The sequence below is a fragment of the Pipistrellus hanaki genome (genome assembly GCF_964339955.1).
Source record: "Pipistrellus hanaki genome assembly, chromosome: 8".
Taxonomy (NCBI): domain Eukaryota; kingdom Metazoa; phylum Chordata; class Mammalia; order Chiroptera; family Vespertilionidae; genus Pipistrellus; species Pipistrellus hanaki.
In genome coordinates, this window is record NC_140510.1 from 84,658,839 (window position 1) to 84,680,629 (window position 21,791).

Sequence of the window (21,791 nt, forward strand, 5' to 3'; positions counted from 1 at the left end):
ACTCATAGTTCCTTTTTTTCACTGTTGAGTAGCATTCCACCACCTGGATAATGCACCATCTGTTCACACATTCACCTGTTGCCAAACATTTGGGTTGTTTCTAATTTGAAGCTATTACAGATCAGTTTCCTATCATCATCTGTGCACGGATCTTTGTGTAGACATAATGCCTGTATTTCTCATGGGTTCATACCTAAGAATGAAATGGTCAGTTCACATGGCAGGTATATGTTTAAGAAACTGCTGCGTTATCGTCCATAAAGAGTATATGTTGTGCCATCCCACCAGCAGGGTGTGGGTGTCCCGGCTGCTTCCCAGGGCATTTAGCTTTGGGGGCAGGAGAAGAGACACAGACATGGAACCTGGGCCTCTCTATCCTTCCCCTCCAACCACTGAGGTGAATTAAACAGTCCCAAGTTGTGAGGCTAGAGGGAGGGGCTTAGTCTAAGTGACTCTGTGCAGTGCTCACTTGCTAGACTTTAATAAAGACAGTTAAGGATTCGGGTAGCTCTGTGTTACAAGTTATACCCTCTGACTGTCCAAGAAGTCTTACACAACTTGTTTCGTTCACTGGGCACCCAATTGTGGTGTTTCCGAAAATACTGTTTCTGAAGAAACATGGGGTCCCCTCTATAACAGGGCAGACTCTCTGGCCCCGAGCAGGTATGCAGGCTGTCCCCTGCCTCCCAGGACTGCCACAGCCTCTGCAGCGGTTGAGCAACTCTGTGGCTCTGACCAGAGCCTGTGACCGCCTCCTGGGGTCAGGGCCACCTAGGGTTGCATCCCATTACCATCTTATGGAGCAAGAGTTTTGCAACAGCAGTTCCTGCCCTGGAGAGCTGATGAGAACTTCTCTTTAGCGGCGTCAGCGACAAGGTGAGCAGGGAGGGTCAGGGAATGGAGGGAGGGAAGGGTGGAGGGAGGCCAGAGCTGCAACTCCCAGAGCAATTAGGTCAAAAGAATCAGCATGCCTTCCTGGAGGTGACACTTGCTCACTCACATACTTCTATTAGAACGTGGAGTTCAGTCCCGCCTGGTGAACTAATGGGGTAGAAGTGAACTAGCAGAAAAGCCTAAGTTCAAAGCCGAAGCTAGATGCTCCTGGATGAGAACTCACAGTGAGGAAATCAGGGGCCAAGAATGGGAGAAAAGTCCCCTGGTTGGGAGCAAAGGAGGGCAATGCTGGGAACCAGCCTCTAGCTTAACACTGCTCCCCAGAGGGTCCCCTGTGCTCACTGGGGGTGCCCCGGGCGACAATTATTTCTTTAACTAGAGGTGTGGTGTAAGAAATTCGTGCACTCGGGGGTGGGGGGCACGTCCCTCAGCCCAGCCCGTGCCCTCTTGCAGTCCAGGAGCCCTTGGGAGATGTCCAGCTGACGGCTTAGGCCCACTCCCTATGAGCCTGGCTTTTGGCTGAGTGGCACCCCCCCCCCCCCCCCGGTGGGAGTGTGCTGAGCACCAGGGGCCAGCTCCTGCATTGAGTGTCTGGCCCCTGGTAGTCAGTGCGTGTCAAAGTGACTGGTCATTCCACCCTTTGGTCAATTTGCATATTAGCCTTTTATTATCTAGGATTGGCTGTCACTCAGAAGTTCCAGCATACATCAGTTTCCCTGCTTTGTCAATCCATTCAGTGCTCAAGAAGATCATGTTTTATACCTAGGATATGCCTAAACACTGATTGGTTTAAGGATACAGAAAAAAAAAAAAAAAAAAAAAATATATATATATATATATATATATATATATATATATATATATATATATAGGAGCCCACTGCACAAATTTGTGCACCTTGTAAGGAACAGTGGACCACAAGGCTACAGTGGGCACAGGAATGGGTCTCGGCCCATCCTCCGAACCCCGACCCAGCCCCTCCACTGCAGCTCCCACACGCTCCCGCTGCCACTGCTCCCACACGCTGATGGCCCCTGCCCCACTCGCACCTGTGACGGCGCAGAGCATTTGGGGCTTATGTCAGCAGTGGGTGCAGGCAGGGTCGGTGCCATCAGCTGGTGTAAGCAGCGACTGCTGCCCTGATTCCCCCTCAGGAGCAGGAGGAGGTAGAGAAGCCCTCAGGGTAATTGGGACCGGCACCAGGTGCCAGCAGCAGATGTGAACAGTGGCTCCAGCACCAGCTGCAGGTGTAAGCAGGGCCGTTGCTGGCAGTGAGTGTGAAAGGTAGCTGCCAGCCCTGATCGCCCCTCAGGAGTGGGGGAGATGTAGAAGCCCTGAGGGGCGACTGGGCCTGCAGTTGCTGCTTGCACCCACTGACAGTGCCAAGTGATCGGCTGTTGCTGGGCTCTGGCAGTAAGTAAGAGCAGCAGCTCTGGTGCCGACAACAGGTGCAAACATGGGGTGGGACCACAGAGCGTGGTAGCAAAGAATTTTCAGTAACCACCAAAGGTTTGCCCTGATGACAGCAACCAGCACTCCACCTTGGTCTGGTGCCCCTGCTCACCTGCTCCACCATCCTGCTGTGACTGACGACCGCCACATTCCACACTCTATTGCCTGCTGCTCACACCCACCATGTTCTGTGCGTACTCCCTAGTGGTCAGTGCACGTCACAGTGACCAGTTGTTCGGATGTTCAGTTGTTCTGCCTGGTCTATTTGCATATTAGCCTTTTATTATAAAAGATGATACCTGCTTTCACAAACCTCACAGTGTGGAGTCAGAAGCAGACAAATAGATGATTACAAAGCCCTGTCATTGAAGACATGATAGAGGAAGCCCAGGTGTGCTGCCCATGGAGGTGACCACCGGGCTGGATTTGAAAGGAAAGGGGAGTTGGCCAGACCTAGAGGGTGGGAAAGAGCAGACCTAGAGGAAAATGCATGCCAGTCCCTGAGGAGGAACCAGAACAGTTCCTAGGGGAAGTGCAAGTAGCTCCCTGTGTCTGAAGTTAAGGGTTCAAGGAGGTGTGGCCTGAAATGAGACTGGAGAGGCACACAGGGATCAGATGCAGGATCACCAGGTACACAAGTCAGGAGTCTGATGCTGAGGGTAATGGGGAGTCCATGCTTTAGAGAGATCATTCTGGTAGCAGAGTGCAGGATAAACTGAGGGGGGAAGACTTGAGGCAGAGAGTACTTAGGAGAACAGTGATAGTAATAGTAGCAGCAACAGCAACAGCCAACACTACCAAGCACCATTTTAAGTGCTTCACACATGTAGACTCATTGAATCCACAGAACAATAGGTGCCCTCAATATCCCCCTATTACTGTTCATGATACTGAGACCTGGTGAGATTAAATATTTGCCCAAGGTCTACAATCAGTAAGTGACATGGCCGATATCCTAAATCAGCCCAGCTGTGGAATCCACAGCTATTGCCTGATATATATATATATTTTTTAATTGATTTCAGAGAGAGGAAGATAAAGGGAGGGAAAGATAGAAACATCAATGATGACAGAATTATTATTGATCAGCTGCTTCCTGCACATCTCACACTGGGGATTGAGCCCACAACCCAGGCATATATGAGCCCTGACCAGGAGTTGAACCGTGACCTCCTGGTTCATAGGTCAATGCTCAACTGCTGAGCCGTGGGGCCTGGGCTATCAGCTGACAATTGCAGTAGCTTCAGGGAGAATGAAGTGTTGCCTAACCCTGCCAGGGAAGATGGTGAGGAGAAGATAACTGAGGGAGATGTTAAGGAGAGAAAGAAGTGGGGGAGTGTGAGACGTGGGCTCAGGCATGGATGAGGGGAAGTTCTGGGAGAGACGCACGTGCGGGTTGGCAGCTTCTGTGGAACCTCAGGGGAGATGTTATGAGGTGAGTGCATTAAGAGTTGGAGCTGAGGAGAGAGCTTCGAAGACAGGTTGGGAATTATAGGTGTGAGAGACACTGACGAATTGAGTGGTCACCAAAGCCAAGGAAGGAGGTGGGCTGGCCGAGGGAGAGCAGGGAGAGAAGAGGAACATCTGATTTCAGGAGTGAATTAAGAATAAAGCAACAAATGAAACCAAGAGAGGTTCAGGAGAAAGAAGAGAACGGGGTCAGTGGGATTAAGTGATGCAGAGATCAAATAAGATAGCACTTGAACAGTAACCATTTCACCATAAATAAATTTAAAAAGCACACAGCAGGCTGGGGAGAAAATAGTTTACCATACCTGACAAATGTAAAATAGTGTGAGTAGAGAGATGAACAGGCCCTCTGATAAACTGATAGTGGGAGAGTAAACAGGCACAGTCTTCTCAAAGAGCCATATGGTCTTGTTTATCAAAATGTAAATGTGCCCAATGAGCCCTGACCAGGTGGCTCAGTTGATTAGAGCATTTGTCCCTACATCAAAAGGTTGCAGGTTCAATTCCCGGTCAGGGCACATGCCTAAGTTTTGAGTTCATTCCCCAGGCATGTACAGGAGGCAACTTCTCTCTCTCTCTCTCTCTCTCTCTCTCTCTCTCTCTCTCTCTCTCTCTCTCTCTCTCTCTCTTTCTCCCTCTCTCTCTCTCTCTCTCTCTCTCTCTCTCTCTCTCTCTCCTTCTCTCTCTCTCTATCTCTATCTTTCTCTCCTACTTTCTCTTTCTCAAATAAATAAAACAGAACATACCTTCATGTGAGAATTGAAAAAAAAAATAGTTTAAAGAATTTACACATCCCCAGATATGAGCCAGCAAAATTATACTTAAGCTACAGAAACACACAGAAATATTCCCAAACATGCTCATAGGAAGAAACTAAGTATCCATCTCTAAGGCAATCATTATGTAAATCATGATACATACATACCATGAGCCACTATGTCATCGTTAGAAAGAGTGAGATGGATCCCTATGTAATGATGAGGAATAGGTCCATGATACATTCTTTTTTTTAAAATATATTTTTATTTATTTCAGAGAGAGAGGGAGAGGGAGAGAGAGATAGAAACATCAATGATGAGAGATAATTTTGATTGGTTGCCACCAGGAATCGAACCGGGTTCGATTAGTTCATAGGTCAACGCTCAACCACTGAGTCATGCCAGTCGGGCCAATATACGTTCTTGAGCTGCAGAAAGTATAAATAGTTAAATATGTTATATTTCTATTAAGGAAGGGAAGAAAGAAAACATGTTTGTATCTACATGGGGAAGTCTGGGGAAGGCAAATATTAGTGAACAGAGGGATGGAAGGGTGTCTCTCGAGTTTTACTTTACAGGCTTTTATTTTGTATCTCCTATATTCTGGACAATGTGCGTGCTTCACTTAATAACACTAAAGCAGTCCTCTTTAAGAAAGCGGCTGTTGGCTCAGTAATCCAGAGGTCATTGGTAACCCTGGCCAAAGCTGTTTCAGCAAGCAGTAAGAAGGAAGCTAGTTTCGGTGGGTTGAGCAGTGGACAAGAGGCGGCCACGTGGACCCAGCTGCTTTGTCAAGAAGTTCACTTGTGAAAAGGAGGGCACAGGGAGCGGCACCTAAAGGGATCCTAGCACAGAGGAGAGGAGGGAAAGACATAAAGAAGGTGGTAGAAGGGCAAAGCGCCGGGAGGCAGGATCCTCCAGGATGTGAGAGGCGGGGGTCCCACAGCCAGGAGCAGGAATTCTCCAGAAAGAGAGGAGGGACACTGCTCACGCTGACCCGAGAAGACAGGAACAAAGTGCCCGGTGAGTCCAGGCCAGCCTGTCAGCTGGAGTCTGGGATTGCCTGCAGCTTCCTTTAGGAGGTGAAGATTTAAAAAGCACAGAGACAAAGATGGACTAGGGCAAACCTCCGCCTTCAGACTGCCAGTGCCTCCAGAAGCCATTAGGCAGGCCGGCCTGAGCATCCCCAGTGCTCACACAGAATCTCCTGGCGGAGCCTTGGCCTGGAGCCAGAGTCCTAGGACAGGCCTATTGGTCCCCTGTGGGAACACCGCCCCTGGTGGACCTCTCAGATTTCCCCATTGGCAGCCCTGCCCCAGAAGTGTCTCCATAAAACCTGATTCACTTTTTTCCTGCCCAACAGCCCTAACTGCTGCTGAGCCCTGAGTCACAGCGGAAGTACCAGCAGTAACTTCAGCAGCAACAGCAGCCGTAGCAGCAACAGCAGGTAAGTGGGCTGTTCAGTCTTAGAACTGCTGGGGCCATATTTCTTTTCTTTTTTCTTTTCTTTTTTTTAATATATTTTATTGATTTTCCACAGAGAAGAAGGGAGAGGGATAGAGAGCTAGAAACATCGATGAGAGAGAATCATCGACCAGCTGCCTCCTGCACACCCCCTACCAGGGATGTGCCTGCAACCAATGTACATGCCCTTGACCGGAATCGAACCTGGGACCCCTCAGTCCACAGACCGACGCTCTATCCACTGAGCCAAACCGGTTACGGCTGGGGACATATTTCTGATGGAAGGGACTTGGAAACCTCAGTCTGGGTCCCCTGAGAACTGAGGTGTGATGAACTGCAGACTCTTAGAGCTAAAAATAACTGTCTTTGCCAGACAGCACAGTACAAAAGAACTTGTTGCTTATAGAAAAAAACAGAAATATTCTCCATCTGCACTATCCAGTATGATAGCCACTAGTCACTTGTGGCTCCTGAGCACTTAAATGTGGCTCATGTGACCGAGGCACTAATTTTTTTTAATTAATTTAGATTTAAGTAGCTGCCTGTGGCTAGTAGCCATCGTTTGGGGCAGGGCAGATCTAGAACAGTCTCCTCATTTTCCAATGAACCACATCAAGGCTCAGAGACAAATGACTTGTCCAAGCTCACACTGACCATGCACCGCAGAACCAGGATTGGAAACTGGCTCTTTATTCACCCCACCGTCAACATGCATGCGGCGGGCTCAGTGGAAACGAAATCAACCGAATGAAAATCAAGAAGTGGGCTGGTTGGGAAATGTGAAATCTGGGCTCTTTTTTCTATGCCTTTCATACTCGGTTGTCTGAGTACCTAATGGAGTTCAGAAACCTCAGGCTGACATACAGCCCCTTGTGATAGTGGACAGAATATACAATTTGGGGTCAGGTAAAAAAAAAAAAAAAAAAAAAGTCTTTAAAACTGCTCAACACCCAGTTCATCTGTGTCATTCTAGGTGAGTTGCCTAAGTCCTAGAGTCTTGGTTTCCTCATTCAGGAAGTACATGTTGTCATGAGGATTAAATGATATAGATTCTGAAAAGCACTTTTTTCAGAGACTAGACCCTCAGACGTACTCAACAGTACAGCTAGTGTGACTACTGTTATCCAGGTAAGATGTACCTTAAAGTCAGCCTGGACAGTGGACCGGCCACTTTCCCTTGCTTGGGGATGTAGCGGGAGAGACAGCATGCTATTAGTTGACAAACTATTTCAGTAATAATTATCATAACAAGAAATGCAAACATCATGCTTTACTGTCTTAAATGAATTTCGGGTAATCTCTCATTTCATCCTCAGCCTCGTTTTACAGATGAGTAAACTGAGACTCAGAAAGGAAAGGTCACTTGCCAGGAGTTGGTCAGCTAGCAGGGTTCTTAACCACCACTCCCACCCTCTTCTCTGTGTGTGTAAGGAGCTTCTGCCTGATGTTAGCATCGCCTGAGCGGGAGTCTGCATTCTTCTCTAACAAGGGAAAGAAAGATGTGACAAAGAATGTTTGCTAAGCAGCGGGACTCAGAGGTTCTTTCCTTGGGATGGGCAGCTTGGGTGTTTTGGCAACAGGCTCTGAGCACTCACTGGGCAAGAGACAGGCATCAGGAGTGGTGGAGGGACTGAGGTCGCTAGGTGTGAGCTTAGGAGGGAGTGGTGAATTTGTGTTCACTACTCTGCCTGTATTTATCCTCTCGATTGCAAGCAATAGCAACTATGACATAATATATTTTTAGTGTCACTCAACACTGTTTTCAAAAATGTGTTAGGACTTGAGTGGGATTTTAACTTTCACCAAAAAGCTTCCTTTTCCAGATTAGATAGTCTTGGCTCCAACGCTGAAAGCCACTGCAGACTCAATCCCAAGTATGCAAGCCAAGGGCGGAGAGCAATGACCTAAGAGGGGCTCAGGGACAGAGCAGATGTTTGGGGGCTGAGGTGAAAGACAAGAAGAGGTGTGATGGGGCCCCCATTTTGGGCTAGCGGTTCTCAATTGGGTGTGGCATAGAGAAGGAATCTGTGAGGCTCCAAAGATTCCTGGGGTAAGTGGGGTGGAGACAGGGGGCATTCGATTCAAGGAAAAAAGCTATGACTCTCCAGAAACTTGTCCCATCTCCTTTGTCTTAATGAGCTGTTCTCCTTTCAGGTATGAAAGATATTTAAGACAGTAAGCCCAGGGGAGCCTGAGGCAGCTAGAGTGCAGAGAGAGTCAGACAGAACAGAGGCCACTGAGATCAGGGCACAGATGAGAGAGATCTGCCCTAGCCTGTTCGGTCAGTGAGTAAAGCATCAGCCTGCCTGTGGACAGAAAGGTCCCAGGTTCAATTCTGGTCAAGGGGACATACCTTGGTTGCAAGCTCCATCCCTGACCCTGGTCAGAGCGCGTGCAAGAGGAAGCCAATGGATGTGTCTTTCTCACGTGGATGTTTCTCTCCCTGCCTCTCTGTCTCTCCCCCTCCCTTCCACTATCTCTAAAAAATCAATGAGAAAATATCCTCGGGTGAGGAGTAACAAAAAGAAGGGGGGGAACAAAGATGAGAGAAAGCTGTGCAGTCCTGTCTCTTCATCTGTGAAAAAAGGGAAGATTGTCTAGGAAATGCCACAGGTCCTTTCCCAGTATGAACCCTCCCAGTCCATAAAATGTCTAGTGATCAAAGATCTGACCTGGGATTTAAATATTCACATTAAGTATCCTTCACAGGCCGGGACTCCGCCCCACCATTGAGCAATCTCATCCACCGCTCACTTCCTCCACGGGGCTCTCACCACCGCCACCCTTGCAGCCAGGCACATCTGCTCTTCGGAGGTGTCTTACAGGTGAAAAGCCCAGAATCATGGTAAGTCTTGGGACACTCACCCCTCCCGCCATTCAGAATGTCTCTGTTCTCCGTCTCCCTGGACACCAGCCTCCCGCTTATTCAAGGCATCTTTCCCTACTCTTAGTGGGTCTCACCGACACCCCTAGGTCTCTTTATTCTCTCTCTTTAGGCTACTCTGTCTTCAAAAAGAGGGTTTCTGCACCTTTCCCCTACACCTCTCTCCAACAACCACTTAGGGCAACTCTATTCCCATCCCCTTCCCTCCCCAACTCAGCCAACTCTCTCTCTTTGCTTTGCACAAAAGTGGTGTGAGAAAGGGCCAGACACTGTAGAGTCCCTCCTCCCATATATTAAATGTAAATATACGTGGATGATATTTATAGAGATAAAAAATACTGGAATTGTATTAAAATGACAGACTTTTGTTGTTGTTGTTGTTGTTTAAAAGTTTGCTATAAATGTTTAGAATCTTATAAAGTCCTCATTCTATAGCATTCTCATGAAATAAGCTAGAATCATCCCATTCATGTTATTTCTGTACTACCGCGAGTCATTAAGGAGATGGCAATTTTGTTGAAAGAGGATCTCCTGCTGGGAAACCAAGAACATGACTGAGTGATCGGGATGGGCCAGCCAGTTCTAGGGGGTTTGGTTTATCATTCCTAAAAGGGCTGTTTCTTTCATTCTGGGTGTCAGGAATAGCAAAGAAAGCAATGTACAGACATCAAACGATGAGAGTGAACTATATACAGGTTGGCTAATATCTCAAGAATTTAACTTACAAATATATTTAATATATGACCTATGATTTTGGTATTGTTGTTGTCAAATTATCCTGTAAGTTCTTAACTAGCTGGGTATTCTATCGTACAAACTAAAATTGATGTCATTTATTATATATAAGGGTAATGGCCATCGACATGGCAGCCCACAGACTGGGCAGTCCCAGGATCTCTTTAATGGTTCCAGAGAGTTCTCTAGCCAAAGATTGGCGCCATATATGCCAGGCAATATTGACAATCTCCTCAAAAGTGATATTTCCACTGTGTGCATGTTTTTCTGTTTCTGTCTCTTGGAGGTTCCTAGAGGGCTTTGGTGGTCAAGGCAGAGGCAGAGCTACCACTTCAAGCTGGGTCTGTCTGTTCTGAATGGTCAGTTACAATGTTATCCTCAAGCCCTTCCAATCACCTGTTGCCTTGGCAATGTCATCACCAATCTTTTCGGGAGACAGATCCAAGGAGCTGACCTGGGGTGGAGGGCAGATATGGCACCCACTCTCAGATACAGAACTTTGATCTCATTGAGGTAGAACTTAGGGGACATGGTGGAGCGGGGGCTGGTATTGGAAGAATCTGGATTTGGGATGAATGAAGAAAGTTGCATTTGGCTTCCTCTGATCCTAAAGGTGTGAATTTTATTTTTTATTTATTTATTTATTTTTTTATTTTTTTAGAAACAGGTCTGCAGGCTGAAAATGTGGAGGGGCCATTTGCACCTAGTTGGAATTCTGGCTGTAGGACTTCTAGGCTCTGGGACCACAGGCTGGTCTCTGAGCCTCATTGTGTCTGTCTTTTCATGGTTAAACAGGGGCTTAATCATATCTATTTGTAGCAATCAAGAGAGATCATATAGGCACAAAGTAGATCTCAAGTGTCATCTTCCTATCTTCCTTTCCTTAGTTCCTCCCTTTAACGGCCAAAACATCACCTCTAGGGATTGGTTACAAAACAAACAAACAACAAAAACATTCTCTCCACCCCCCTCCACTCATCCCCACCCCCACACCTGGCCAGTGGCTGGAGGTCATGGCCCTGGGCGGGTGGCCTGGTTCTCCTTTCTGAATTCTCTACTTCTGTCCTGACTTGCATGGGAGTGGAGCTCACCCACATACCTGCAATCTGGCCCCAGCACAGTGGAGCACCGGACTCTTCTAGAATGAGGGTTCATCTTACAACAGCACAACCAAGGAGTCCAGGCTGCCTGTCACTACTTCAGCCAATCAAGCAGAGACAGGGTTGAATCATATGAGTGTTTATTCCAATAATGCCAGCAGTATGGGAGAGAAGCAGGTCATCCACAAAAATCTGCTCTGCACCCCATCATAAGTCAGCTGCTTATATTGGATAGTGGGACAAAGATTACGTGGGGATGTAGGAACTACAGGCATGGAAAGTAAGCACAGAACAGTCATTACAGGTTACAAGTCATGCGGGCTGGGGCAGGGATTGCAGGAGAGTGGGTGCCTCCGGGCATCCTAGGACCAGCTTACAGGTAATAGGGGTAAGGGTTGTAAACAACAGGCACCTCTTGGATTAGATGGTTTCAACCAGGAGGCTGTAATCTTTCCGTAATGATAGGCAGTTCTTGGGAAAGGAGAATGGACGACATTCCAGCGTCAGCTCCCGTGTCCCCAGGTGCACAACTCTCAGCAAGGTTAGAACATGCTCTCTCTGATATTTGCTGCCTGTGGATTCTTCTAAGATTTTTATGATCTTACGTTTAAGTTTTTTTGTTTTTGTTTTTGTTTTTTTTTATCCATTTTGAATTTATTTTTGTGTATGGTGTAAGTTTGTGGTCCAGTTTCTTTTTTCTTTTTTTCTTTTTTTTTTTTGCATGTATCTGTCCAATTTTCCCAACACCATTTATTGAAGAGACTGTCAATATGCTCTTGCCTCCTTTGTCAAATATTAATTGATTTCTGGGTTCTCTGTTCTGTTCCATTGGTCTATATGTCTGTTCTTGTGCCAGTACCAGGCAGTTTTGAGAACAGTGGCTTTGTAAGATAGCTTGATATCTGGTATTGTGATCCCTCCAACTTTGTTCTTTCTCATGATTGCTGCGGCTATTCAGGGTCTTTTTTTTATTCCATATAAATTTTTGGAGAGTTTGTTCTAGGTCTATGAAATATGCCGTTGGGATTTTAGAATGTGCTTTCTCTAATCAGAACAGAACCCTCATGGTTAACAGAGCATGATTAATATTTCTTAAAATTCTAGCTGGTCCCCAATATTCTATTTTTGCCCCTAACAATCAATGAAGCATGTTTGCCTGCTGCTGCCTCTTCTCATAGGGAAGTTTCTGCAGCTGCCCCAGCCCAGCCTTCTCACAGCTGATGTGCATAGATGTGGGTTCCTCTCTCTGCAGGCACAAACTCTCTGCACCCACCAATGGTCATCCTCTTTCAACAGTGGGTCTTCTTCTAGGCCATGTGTTCCCTTAAGCACATCTCTGATCATCTCTCATAGAGGTGAGTCACCCTTGGCCTCATAAGCAAACTGGACTTATCTCTGGGGCTCTGAGCAAACTTGCTTTTGATCAAGAGACTACAGAGCCAGTGATTTCTCTCAAGTCTTGCTCGCAACACTGGCCAAACCAGCTCTATTATCTGCCTCTTTCCCCCTACCACCCTATGTGCTGGCCAGACAGGGCCACATCCTTATCGTCACATCTTTCTACAATACATTCATGGACTGATTGAATGTGCTCTGTCTGTGGTCTCCATGTGCTGAGAAGGCCATTTATCTGGCTCCTATCAATTAGGGGAGAAAGTAATACCTTCTCGGAAAGGTACAGACTGAGAATTCCATCCCTCTAGGAGAAAGGGCATTATTTTTCCAATTTCTCTCAACATCACTAAGCTTTCTTCTTTGCTACAAGTGATTGGCAATAACAGGCTTTCTTCTGCTAAAGCAAAAAACTTCCTAGGAGTTTTGGTGTTGATGATGTTGTTTTAATATTTGCATTTGCTTTGTAAGGCTATACGTCTTTGGTTAATCTTTTTTAAATTGAGATATAATTCACGTACCATGAAAGTCACCCAGTTAGAGTGTACTACACAGTAATTTTCATACATGCACAGTTATACAACCATCACCACTATCTGATTCCAGAACACTTTCATCACCCTGAAAGGAAATCCTGTACTTTTTTTTAATTATTATTATTATTATTATTATTATAAATTTGGTATTTTTATGGTGGACAGTCATCATTTAAAAATACGGAACGCTTCACTAATGTGCGTGTCACCCTTGCGCAGGGGCCACACTAATCTTCTCTGTATCGTTGCAACCTCAGTATATGTGCTGCCGCAGCGAACACAATCCTGGACTTATTAACATCCTGCCTGTCCTGACACCCCCATCATCCCTGGCAACCACTAATGTACTTTCTGTCTGTACTGGTTTGCCTGGTCTGAATGTTTCACATACACGGAATCATAGTCTAAAGTTTTGTGTGTGGCTTTTTTTCACTTGTAATAGCTTATAGCTCATAGCAATATTGTTTTCCAAGGTTTATCCGTATTGTAGCGTGTATCAGAAATTTCCTTCCTTTTTATGGTTGAATGATATTCCATATTTATCTATTTATCAGCTAATGGACACTTAGATTGTTTCTACTTTTTGGCTTTGAAGCAGCTGCCATGAACATTCATGTACAGGTTTTTGTGTGGATAGAAGTTTTCATTTCTCTTGGGAGTGGAATTGCTGGGTCATATGCTGACTCTATGTTTAACTTTTGAACAGCTGACACCTGTTTTCCAAAGTAGCTGCACCATTTCACATTCCCACCAGCAATGTATGAGGAGCCCAATTTCTCCACATCTTCCTCAACATTATTATCGTTCATCTTTTTATTATTGTTGTTATTATTATTATTATTATTATTATTATTAGCATCCTAGCGAGTGTGAAGCAATTCCTAAGACTTTTATTTTATGTTTTTGTCTTTAATGCTGGGTTCCATTTGGAGGAGGGTTACAGACTTGCATATGGTCACAGGATGCTCATAGCTTATAATAAAGAAATGGCACAATGGTGATGTATTTTGCGGTCCAAAAGAAAGTCAATGAAATAGCTGGTTTACTTTAGGCCATTGCCTCTTTGAAAACTGGGATATTTTAAAGAGGCTGTAGCCTCCCCCAGAAGCAAGCTCTCCACTGATCCTGTAACTAGGGCAGAATCCACAGAGATGGGTTTATCTGGGTGTGCTGGGGAGTTAGGAATGGGTGAAGGTATGCACTGGCAGGACAAGAAGGTCCCACCAGGACAGGGAAGCCACCAAAACAAGGATAGTATGTCTTTACCTGCCCTCTCTGCTTCTCCCTTCCCCTTCTCCTTATTCTGGGAGCACCTGGCTTTCTCTGGCCCCCTGCATGACAGAATAGGACTGTCCAGAGCTCCCATGATAATCTGTTACCTTCCCACCTATTTGGAGAACCAGTCAGTCAACCACCTGCTTATGATTTTTAATATGTTTTTTCAAACTATACAAATATGCTCAGAGACCGACCTCCTGCCTCCCAAAAGAACAATGCTGGAACATGCTAATTGAGTAAACTTAGCTCAAGGATCCCAAAGCACTATGCTGCTACCACTCAGTTTTTCTAGAACATTCTTTTTAAAATAACTTACAGAAAGTTGGACGAAGGAATTAGTCTCAAAGTTCATAATTAAACTCAATTGGATTGCATGCTTCATCCCCCACGTTGAAAACTGAATGGCACCGCACGTTTCTGACATTAAACTCAGTCTCCACAGTCAGGGATGCTCACCACTGAGATATCCAAGAAAATAGGCTTGGTAGATATTATTGAAAGGAAAGTTTCCACAGTGATTTGAGTGATGGCAATGTCATGAAAAGGGTTAAGAACCTCTCTCTGCCTTTGAAGGGAACTATACTCTTTTCATGAAACATACCACTTATAACTAAATGTGCCTCAGATTGTTAGAGGTTTGTGTCCCAACTATTTTCCTAAAGTGAAATTTACTTTCATTTAATATGCAAGTCAGTGCAAAGAATCCTATCTGGGGGGACTTTATTGTGCAGTAACACTCATCTCTCTTCTCTAGCCCAAAATTGTGGAGCTCCTAAATTTGCAGGATCTTATGGAAAATTATACCTGGGAATACAATTTCAGTGACATCTCTGACATTACCTTTGACCCAAACACTTTCATATGTCAGTCAGAAAATCTGGATATCAACAGCTTTGCTCTACTAGCCATCTATGTCCTGGTCTTCTTGCTGAGCCTGCTGGGAAACTCCCTGGTGATGCTGGTTGTCTTATATAGCAAGGTCAGCCGCTCTGTCACTGACATCTACCTGCTGAACCTGGCTATCGCCGACCTGCTCTTCGCCCTGACATTGCCTATCTGGGCTGCCGCCAAGACAACGGGCTGGATCTTCGGCACACCCCTGTGCAAGGTGGTCTCACTCCTGAAGGAAGTCAACTTCTACAGTGGAATTCTACTACTGGCCTGCATTAGCGTGGACCGCTACCTGGCCATTGTTCATGCCACACGCACTCTGACTCTGAAGCGGCACTGGGTCAAGTTCATATGCTTAGGCATCTGGGCCCTATCTCTGATCCTGGCCCTGCCCATCTTCATCTTCTACGGAGTCGTCTACCCACCTTATTCCGCCCCAGTCTGCTACCTGGACGTGGGTGCCAATACAACCAAATGGCGCATGGTGATGCGGGCCCTGCCCCAGACCATTGGCTTCCTCGTGCCGCTGCTGGTGATGCTGATCTTCTATGGGCTCACCCTGCGCACACTGTTCCAGGCCCACATGGGGCAGAAGCACCGGGCCATGCGGGTCATCTTTGCTGTCGTGCTCGTCTTCCTGCTCTGCTGGCTGCCCTTCAATCTGGTCCTGTTGGCAGACACCCTGATGAGGCTGGGGGTGATCAAGGAGACCTGTGCTCGCCGAAATGAAATTGGCCGGGCCCTGGACGCCACCGAGATTCTAGGCTTCCTCCACAGCTGCCTCAATCCCCTCATCTACGCCTTCATTGGTCAGAAGTTTCGCCATGGACTCCTCAAGATCATGGCCATCCACGGCCTGATCAGCAAGGAGTACCTGGCCAAGGAGAGCAGGCCTTCCTTCGTTGGCTCTTCTTCAGGGAACACTTCTACTACCCTCTAAGACCCCCACTGCTATTGTAGCCGCACTCCCATCAGCACCCACGCCTCATGACTATAGTCCACTGCCTATTCACAGTGTCTGTGTCAAGACAGCCTCACATTGTGGTCACAGAAAGTTGCTGAGGCTATGACGATACCTGGCCCCCTGATCTTGTTTAGAAAGCCTGCCCTGGCCCCCCACCCCTCACTGTAGTTCTATAGGCCAGGATCAGAGAGAGGGCCCAGATGCCTAAGCACATATACTACTAGAGCTCTGTCCATCCTACCACTGAGCCCATAGTGTTGAGCCCGGTAAATTCTGGAATCCACAGACCACCAGGGAGCCGAGTCTGATGCAAAGGCAGAAAGTCTTTATTAATTCTAGCCAGGGCTAGGGTCCGAGCCGGGGCACCAGCGCAGTGGCCCTCACCCGTTCCAAACTCGGACCCCGCTCCAAGCTTCTTTCCCAAGTTTTATACTCTAGCCCAGCTATGCAGGCAAGCACCCTTTGCCCTCCCCCACCTCCCCACTCCCTTGCGTAAGTCCTCTTGCCGTTGCGGCATCTCCGGGGTGGTCGGGTGGTCAGCTGGCCATCTCCCGTAATTACAGGTAAGACTGGTCTGTTCCCGGGAGGAGCATTCCACGGCGGTCAGGTCGGTCGGTGAGATGAGTATCATGAGATGTTGTACCTACAGGATGAAAACCTCCCTCGGGACCTAGCCTTGCTTTAATGTTTACCATAAAATGTTGCATTCTGGCTTTACTCAACCTTACATTTATTGCTGTATTCTGTTTTTCTCAACCTTACAATAGCACTCTGTCCTCTGAGACATTTCAAAGACATCATTTTAAGTGAGTTCCAAGAGTTCCCACCCTTTTGGCTCCCCAGTAGTGACAAACACGGTAGTTGCTTCCCTAACTCCCAGTTTTCTTGCTTCCAAGCAAAGTCTGTTTTTCTTAAAAGAGGCCAAAAATGACAGATACTCACTTACATGGCTTCCCTAAGCTAGGAGTGGCCACATCGTCCAGTTATGGGTAGAAAGACTTATAGGCAAGACTGTGCTAGTAAACCAGTCTCCTGGCAGGGGCGAGGGGGGCGCGGAGAGGGCAGTCCTGGTTTGTAGTGTTTGCCAAGTCTCCTGTTATAAATGTCCTCACCATGGCCATTTCAACAACCAGCTTACAGATTTCTAGAAAATGTAATCATCTGTTTCCACAAGCAGGTACAAACTGGCTTCAGCAAAAACATTGTTAAGAGGAGTCTGCTGGGGCCAGGGACTCGTGAGAAATATTCCTGATTAAAAAAGGAGAGATGCACACACTTACACATCCTTGGATCTTGCCTTGGAGTAAGGTTACAGGATATGGTATGTGGCACTGAGGTGCCAATTGTGTGACAATGAGGCAAAAAGCTTAACACACATAAGGTGATGGAGCCAAAAGGATAAAAGAACCTGAAAATCAAGAGCCCACAAATAAACCTAAGCAAGCGAAATAATATAACTGGCCCCTTACCTTATACCAGATATAAAAATTAACTCAAAATAGATCGAAGACCTAAACATAAGAACTAAAACTCTACAAATCTCATAAGAAAACAAAGGGGTAAAAGCTTTAAGACATTGGATTTGGGCAATGATTTCTTAGATATGACACCAAAAATATAGGCAACAAAAGAGAAAACAATTAAGTTGGTCTTTATCAAAGTTAAAAACTTTTGTGCATCCAAGGATACTTTCAACAGAGTAAAATAGCAAACCACAGAACCGAAGAAAATATTGGCAAATTATATAACTTGTGCGGAGTTAATATCCAGAATATATAAAGAATTGCTACAGCCGAAACCGGCTTGGCTCCGGGGATAGAGTGTCGGCCTACGGACTGAAAGGTCCTGGATTTGATTCCGGTCAAGGGCATATACCTTGGTTGCGGGCACATCCCCATTTGGGGGATGTGCAGGAGGCTGCTGATCAATGTATCTTTCTCCTTGATGTTTCTAACTATCTCTCTCCCTTCCACTCTGTAAAAAAATCAATAAAATATATTTTTAAAAAAAAGAAGAAGAAGAATTGCTACAACTCAACAGCAAAAATAAAATAGTCAAATAGTTGTTAGCAGGGGGTTGGGGGCAGGGGAAGTGGGTAGTTATTATTTAAAGGATACAGAATTCAGTTGGGGATGATGAAAAGGTTCTGGAGATGAGTAGTAGTGATAGTGGTACAACAATGTGAATATACTCAATGCCATTAAACTGCTAATTAAAATGCTAAACTTTATTATGCATATTTAACCACAAATTTTTTTCTTAAAAAACCTACTTCAAAAAGACAAACTCTGCCCTAACTGGTTTGGCTCGGTGGATAGATCATCAGCCTGAGGACTGAAAGGTCCCAGGTTCAATTCCGGCCAAGCGCAGGTACCATGGTTGCAGGCACATCCCCAGTAGGGAGTGTGCAGGAGGCAGATAATTGATGATTCTCTCTCATCAGTGTTTCTAACTCTCTATCCCTCTTCCTTCCTCTCTGTAAAAAACAATAAAATACATTTTTTTTAAAAAGACAAATTCTGGAACCACCTACCTATAACTTCCTGTTAAGTGAAATAAATGTTTTTTTTGCACAAATCACTTTTATGTTTTGTTGTTATTGTTGTTTTATTGATTTCAGAGAGAGAAAGGGAGAGGGAGAGAGAGAGAATAACATCAATCATGAGAGAGAATCATTGATAGGCTGCCTCCTGCACACCCAATTCGTGACATGGGTCAACGCTCAACCCCTAGGCACGCCGGCCAGGCATGTACAAATCACTTTTAATTGGGTATTTCATTACTTGCAACAAAAAGCATATAAACTGCTGCATAGAAGCTGGGCCAGTGTGAGCAGAGTTCCCTATTGGGGGTCTTAATAATAAATAAATAAATCCCTTTGCTGTGTATTAGGTACATGGAGAGAAGGACTGAAATAGAGATGGAGACTAGTCTTTCTCAGCCCAGGCCTCCTGCTGCTGAACACATATTATGGAAAGAAATGTGCCCCAGGATCGTCTGATGCTTCTCCTGTCCTTGGGTGAAATAGTAGTCAGCTGTGTCAATGCTGGGACTCAGAAGGGCACAACTTTCACCACTCTCAATCTCCAGAACCTTTTCATCATCCCAACGGAATTCTGTATCCTTCAAATGAGGCCCGCGGCCCGCCATCCACTGGCTGCAAGTAAGTCCGCCCAATCAGCCGACTGGATGGCAGGAAGCCAGAGCGCTTTCTTGAACTCAACCAGCAACTCCCACTTTGAGTTTCACTTCACTCTCTTGTCTCCCACCCTTCTCACACACACACACACCATTCAGGGTTTGACAAAAGGGAACCCCAGATGGAGAAATGATTGAGAAGATGTCACCCAGACAAACAAAGAACTTGACTCATTCCTTACAGTATGTAATGAGTGCCTGTTGCTCTACCTCAAAACCCGGGCAGAGCTCCCGGTCATAGGCCTCATCTCTGAAGGGCCTCTGGCTCTGAGCAGCCTGCTAAGGAAGTAGGAAAGCAGGAGGAGCCAAACTTGAGAGTCACCAAACTTTTACCAGGTACCAAGGGGATAGCAGCCATGGCTATGAAAAGAGGCCTATGGGGCAATAGAGAGAGAGATTGATTTCAGAGAGGGTGAGAGAGAGAGAGAGAAACATGAATGATTCGAGAATCATTGATTGGCTGCCTCCTGCACAAGCCCCACTGGGGATGGAGCCGCAATCCGGGCCTGTGCCCTTGACTGGAATCAAATCTGGAACCCTTTAGTCCGCAGGCCAAGTTTCTATCCACTGAGTCAAACCAGCTAGGGCATCATCAAAGTGCTCTGCCTTTCGCATTCAGCAAACAGGATTAATTCAGCAACAATAATCCCTTGTTCCAAGCTCACGCCACGCCAGGCACTGTGCTAAGCTCAGGATCAAGTATGGCTGTGCTGCTCTGGCCAAGCCTTCAGAACAACTTCTGACTCAGCGGGAGGGAAGGCAGGGTAACGAGTATTTAACCAAACATCTCAGTTGCCGGAGGGACCAGTGTTCTGGCTGGGCAAGGTAGACCGACCAAACAGCTACCTGCCATGACTGTCGGTGGGAGGAGGCCAAACCAAGTCTCACTCTGGTTCCGGGACTCTGCTTTCCTCCTCCGACAAGGGCTAGAGGAAACCTGGCTTCCGTGACCGACAAGAGGGTAAAAGAAGCCCAGATGCAATGAGGCAGAAGCAGTGTTGCCCTGTTTCTCTCTCTTTCTCTTTCCATATTTTCCTTCTCCTCTCTCTCTCTCTCTGTCTCTCTCTCTGTCTCTGTCTCTCTCTCTCTCTCTCTCTCTCTCTCTCTCTCTCACACACACACACAGAGAGAGTCTTGGCACAAATAATCTACCAACTAAGCCAGCTCTAGGACAGGGCCAACCTGCCTTTGAGTCACTGATTTCTCTCTTCCCCACCCCACGCCCATGTGTCCAAGCCTGAGTCCCTGGGTCAGGGCCCAGAGCCAGCCTGCCCAGAGCTGCCTGCTCAGTCTTGCTTCCAGAAGCATGTTTCTCTACTTACACTAAGATCGTCTGTCTGTCTTTCTTCTCTGTTCCCTGAGTTTACGACATCTTCCTCCACCAAAATCCCTTCCCCGGTCTCTGCAGGATGCACTCCCTTTGTTCATGAAATAGGAACACCCTCCAGTCCCTCGGGTGACAGGAAGAAGCACTCCAGTTTGCATGTCACATCGAACTCATTGCATGTAGGGCCACGTGGAGAACCACTTCACATGCAATAGCGGGGAGACTGAAAGCTCCCCTGGGTCACCCCTTTCAATACATAAATGAGGACACGGGGGCCCGAGCAAAGCAACTTGACCAAAATCTCCTGCCTGGGTAGTAGCAAAGCCGGAATAAAAATTCCTAGTTCAGGGGGCAATGTTAAAATACATACACAGATAATAATTTAATTTTTAAAATGTAAAAAATAAAAATTAAAAATTAAAAATAATTTTTTTTTAAAGTGGCAAAAAAATAAGACCAAAAAAAATTCCTAGTTCAGGTCACTGGTTAGATATTTTGCTTTTCTAATGGTGATGTTTCAGGCGCCTGACAAACATATGGGAAGACATATACTACGTGAACTTCTTAGAACACCCCACTCACACAGGTAGGCTCAGCCAGTTTCTTCAGTGCCAAGACTCATGTGGCCTTGCTGGAGTGGTTCAGTGGTTGAACATTGAGCATCAACTTATGAACCAGGAGGTCATGGTTCGATTCCCAGTCAGGACACATGCCCAGATTGTAGGCTCAATCCCCAGTAGAGCAGGAGGCAGCCTATCAATGATTCTCTCTCATCATTGATGTTTCTATCTTTCTCTCCCTCTCCTTTCCTCTCTGAAATCAATAAAAAATATATTATAAAAAAAAAAAAAAAAAAAAAAAAAAGACTCCTCTGGGCCCAGTGCTGGGGTTGCTGGGATCTCAATCATTTGACAAAAGGGCCAGCTGAGGTTAGGGGCACAGATGTGGAGCAGGCTCAGATGGGTCAGCCGATTCCTGACTAGCAGGCCGGACAGTTAAAAGGACAACCAAGCCCAACCTAAAGTTCAAAGGCAGGCAAAACGGGCCCTGGCCAGGATGGCTCAGTTGGTTGGAGCGTCATTCCATACACTAAAAGCTGGCAGGTTAGATTCCCGGTCAGAACACATACCCAGATTGTGGGTTTGATGATATTTCTCTCTCAGATCCCCCCCCCTCTCTCTCTCTCTCTCTCTCTCTCTCTCTCTCTCTCTCTCTCTCTCTCTCTCTCTCTTTCTGTCTCTCATATCTCCCTCTCTCCCCCCTGCTCCTTCTCCCTTCGACTCTCTCTCTTTAAAAAAATAAAAATTTTCAAAAAGAAGAAGTGGGGGATGGGAAGGGGATGTGGGAAAGACCTGAGATCACTGCCTCAACTCAAGGCCCCTCCCCCAGCAGCACAGGCAAAAGGCTCCTTCCCGGAGCAGACAGACACATCACGCATTTCCCAACAG

At 46.3% G+C, this 21,791-nt stretch overlaps 1 protein-coding gene across 1 annotated transcript; it reads left to right on the forward strand.

Annotated features, from left to right (window-relative positions):
* Positions 1–5,937: 5,937 nt before the first annotated feature.
* Positions 5,938–16,539, forward strand: CXCR2 (C-X-C motif chemokine receptor 2). The gene is made up of 3 exons (XM_084892546.1): positions 5,938–6,021; positions 8,748–8,883; positions 14,718–16,539. The coding sequence occupies exons 2-3, from the start codon at positions 8,881–8,883 to the stop codon at positions 15,792–15,794; spliced, it is 1,080 nt and encodes a 359-aa protein (XP_084748672.1). The 5' UTR covers positions 5,938–6,021; positions 8,748–8,880; the 3' UTR covers positions 15,795–16,539.
* The last annotated feature ends 5,252 nt before the right edge of the window (positions 16,540–21,791 follow it).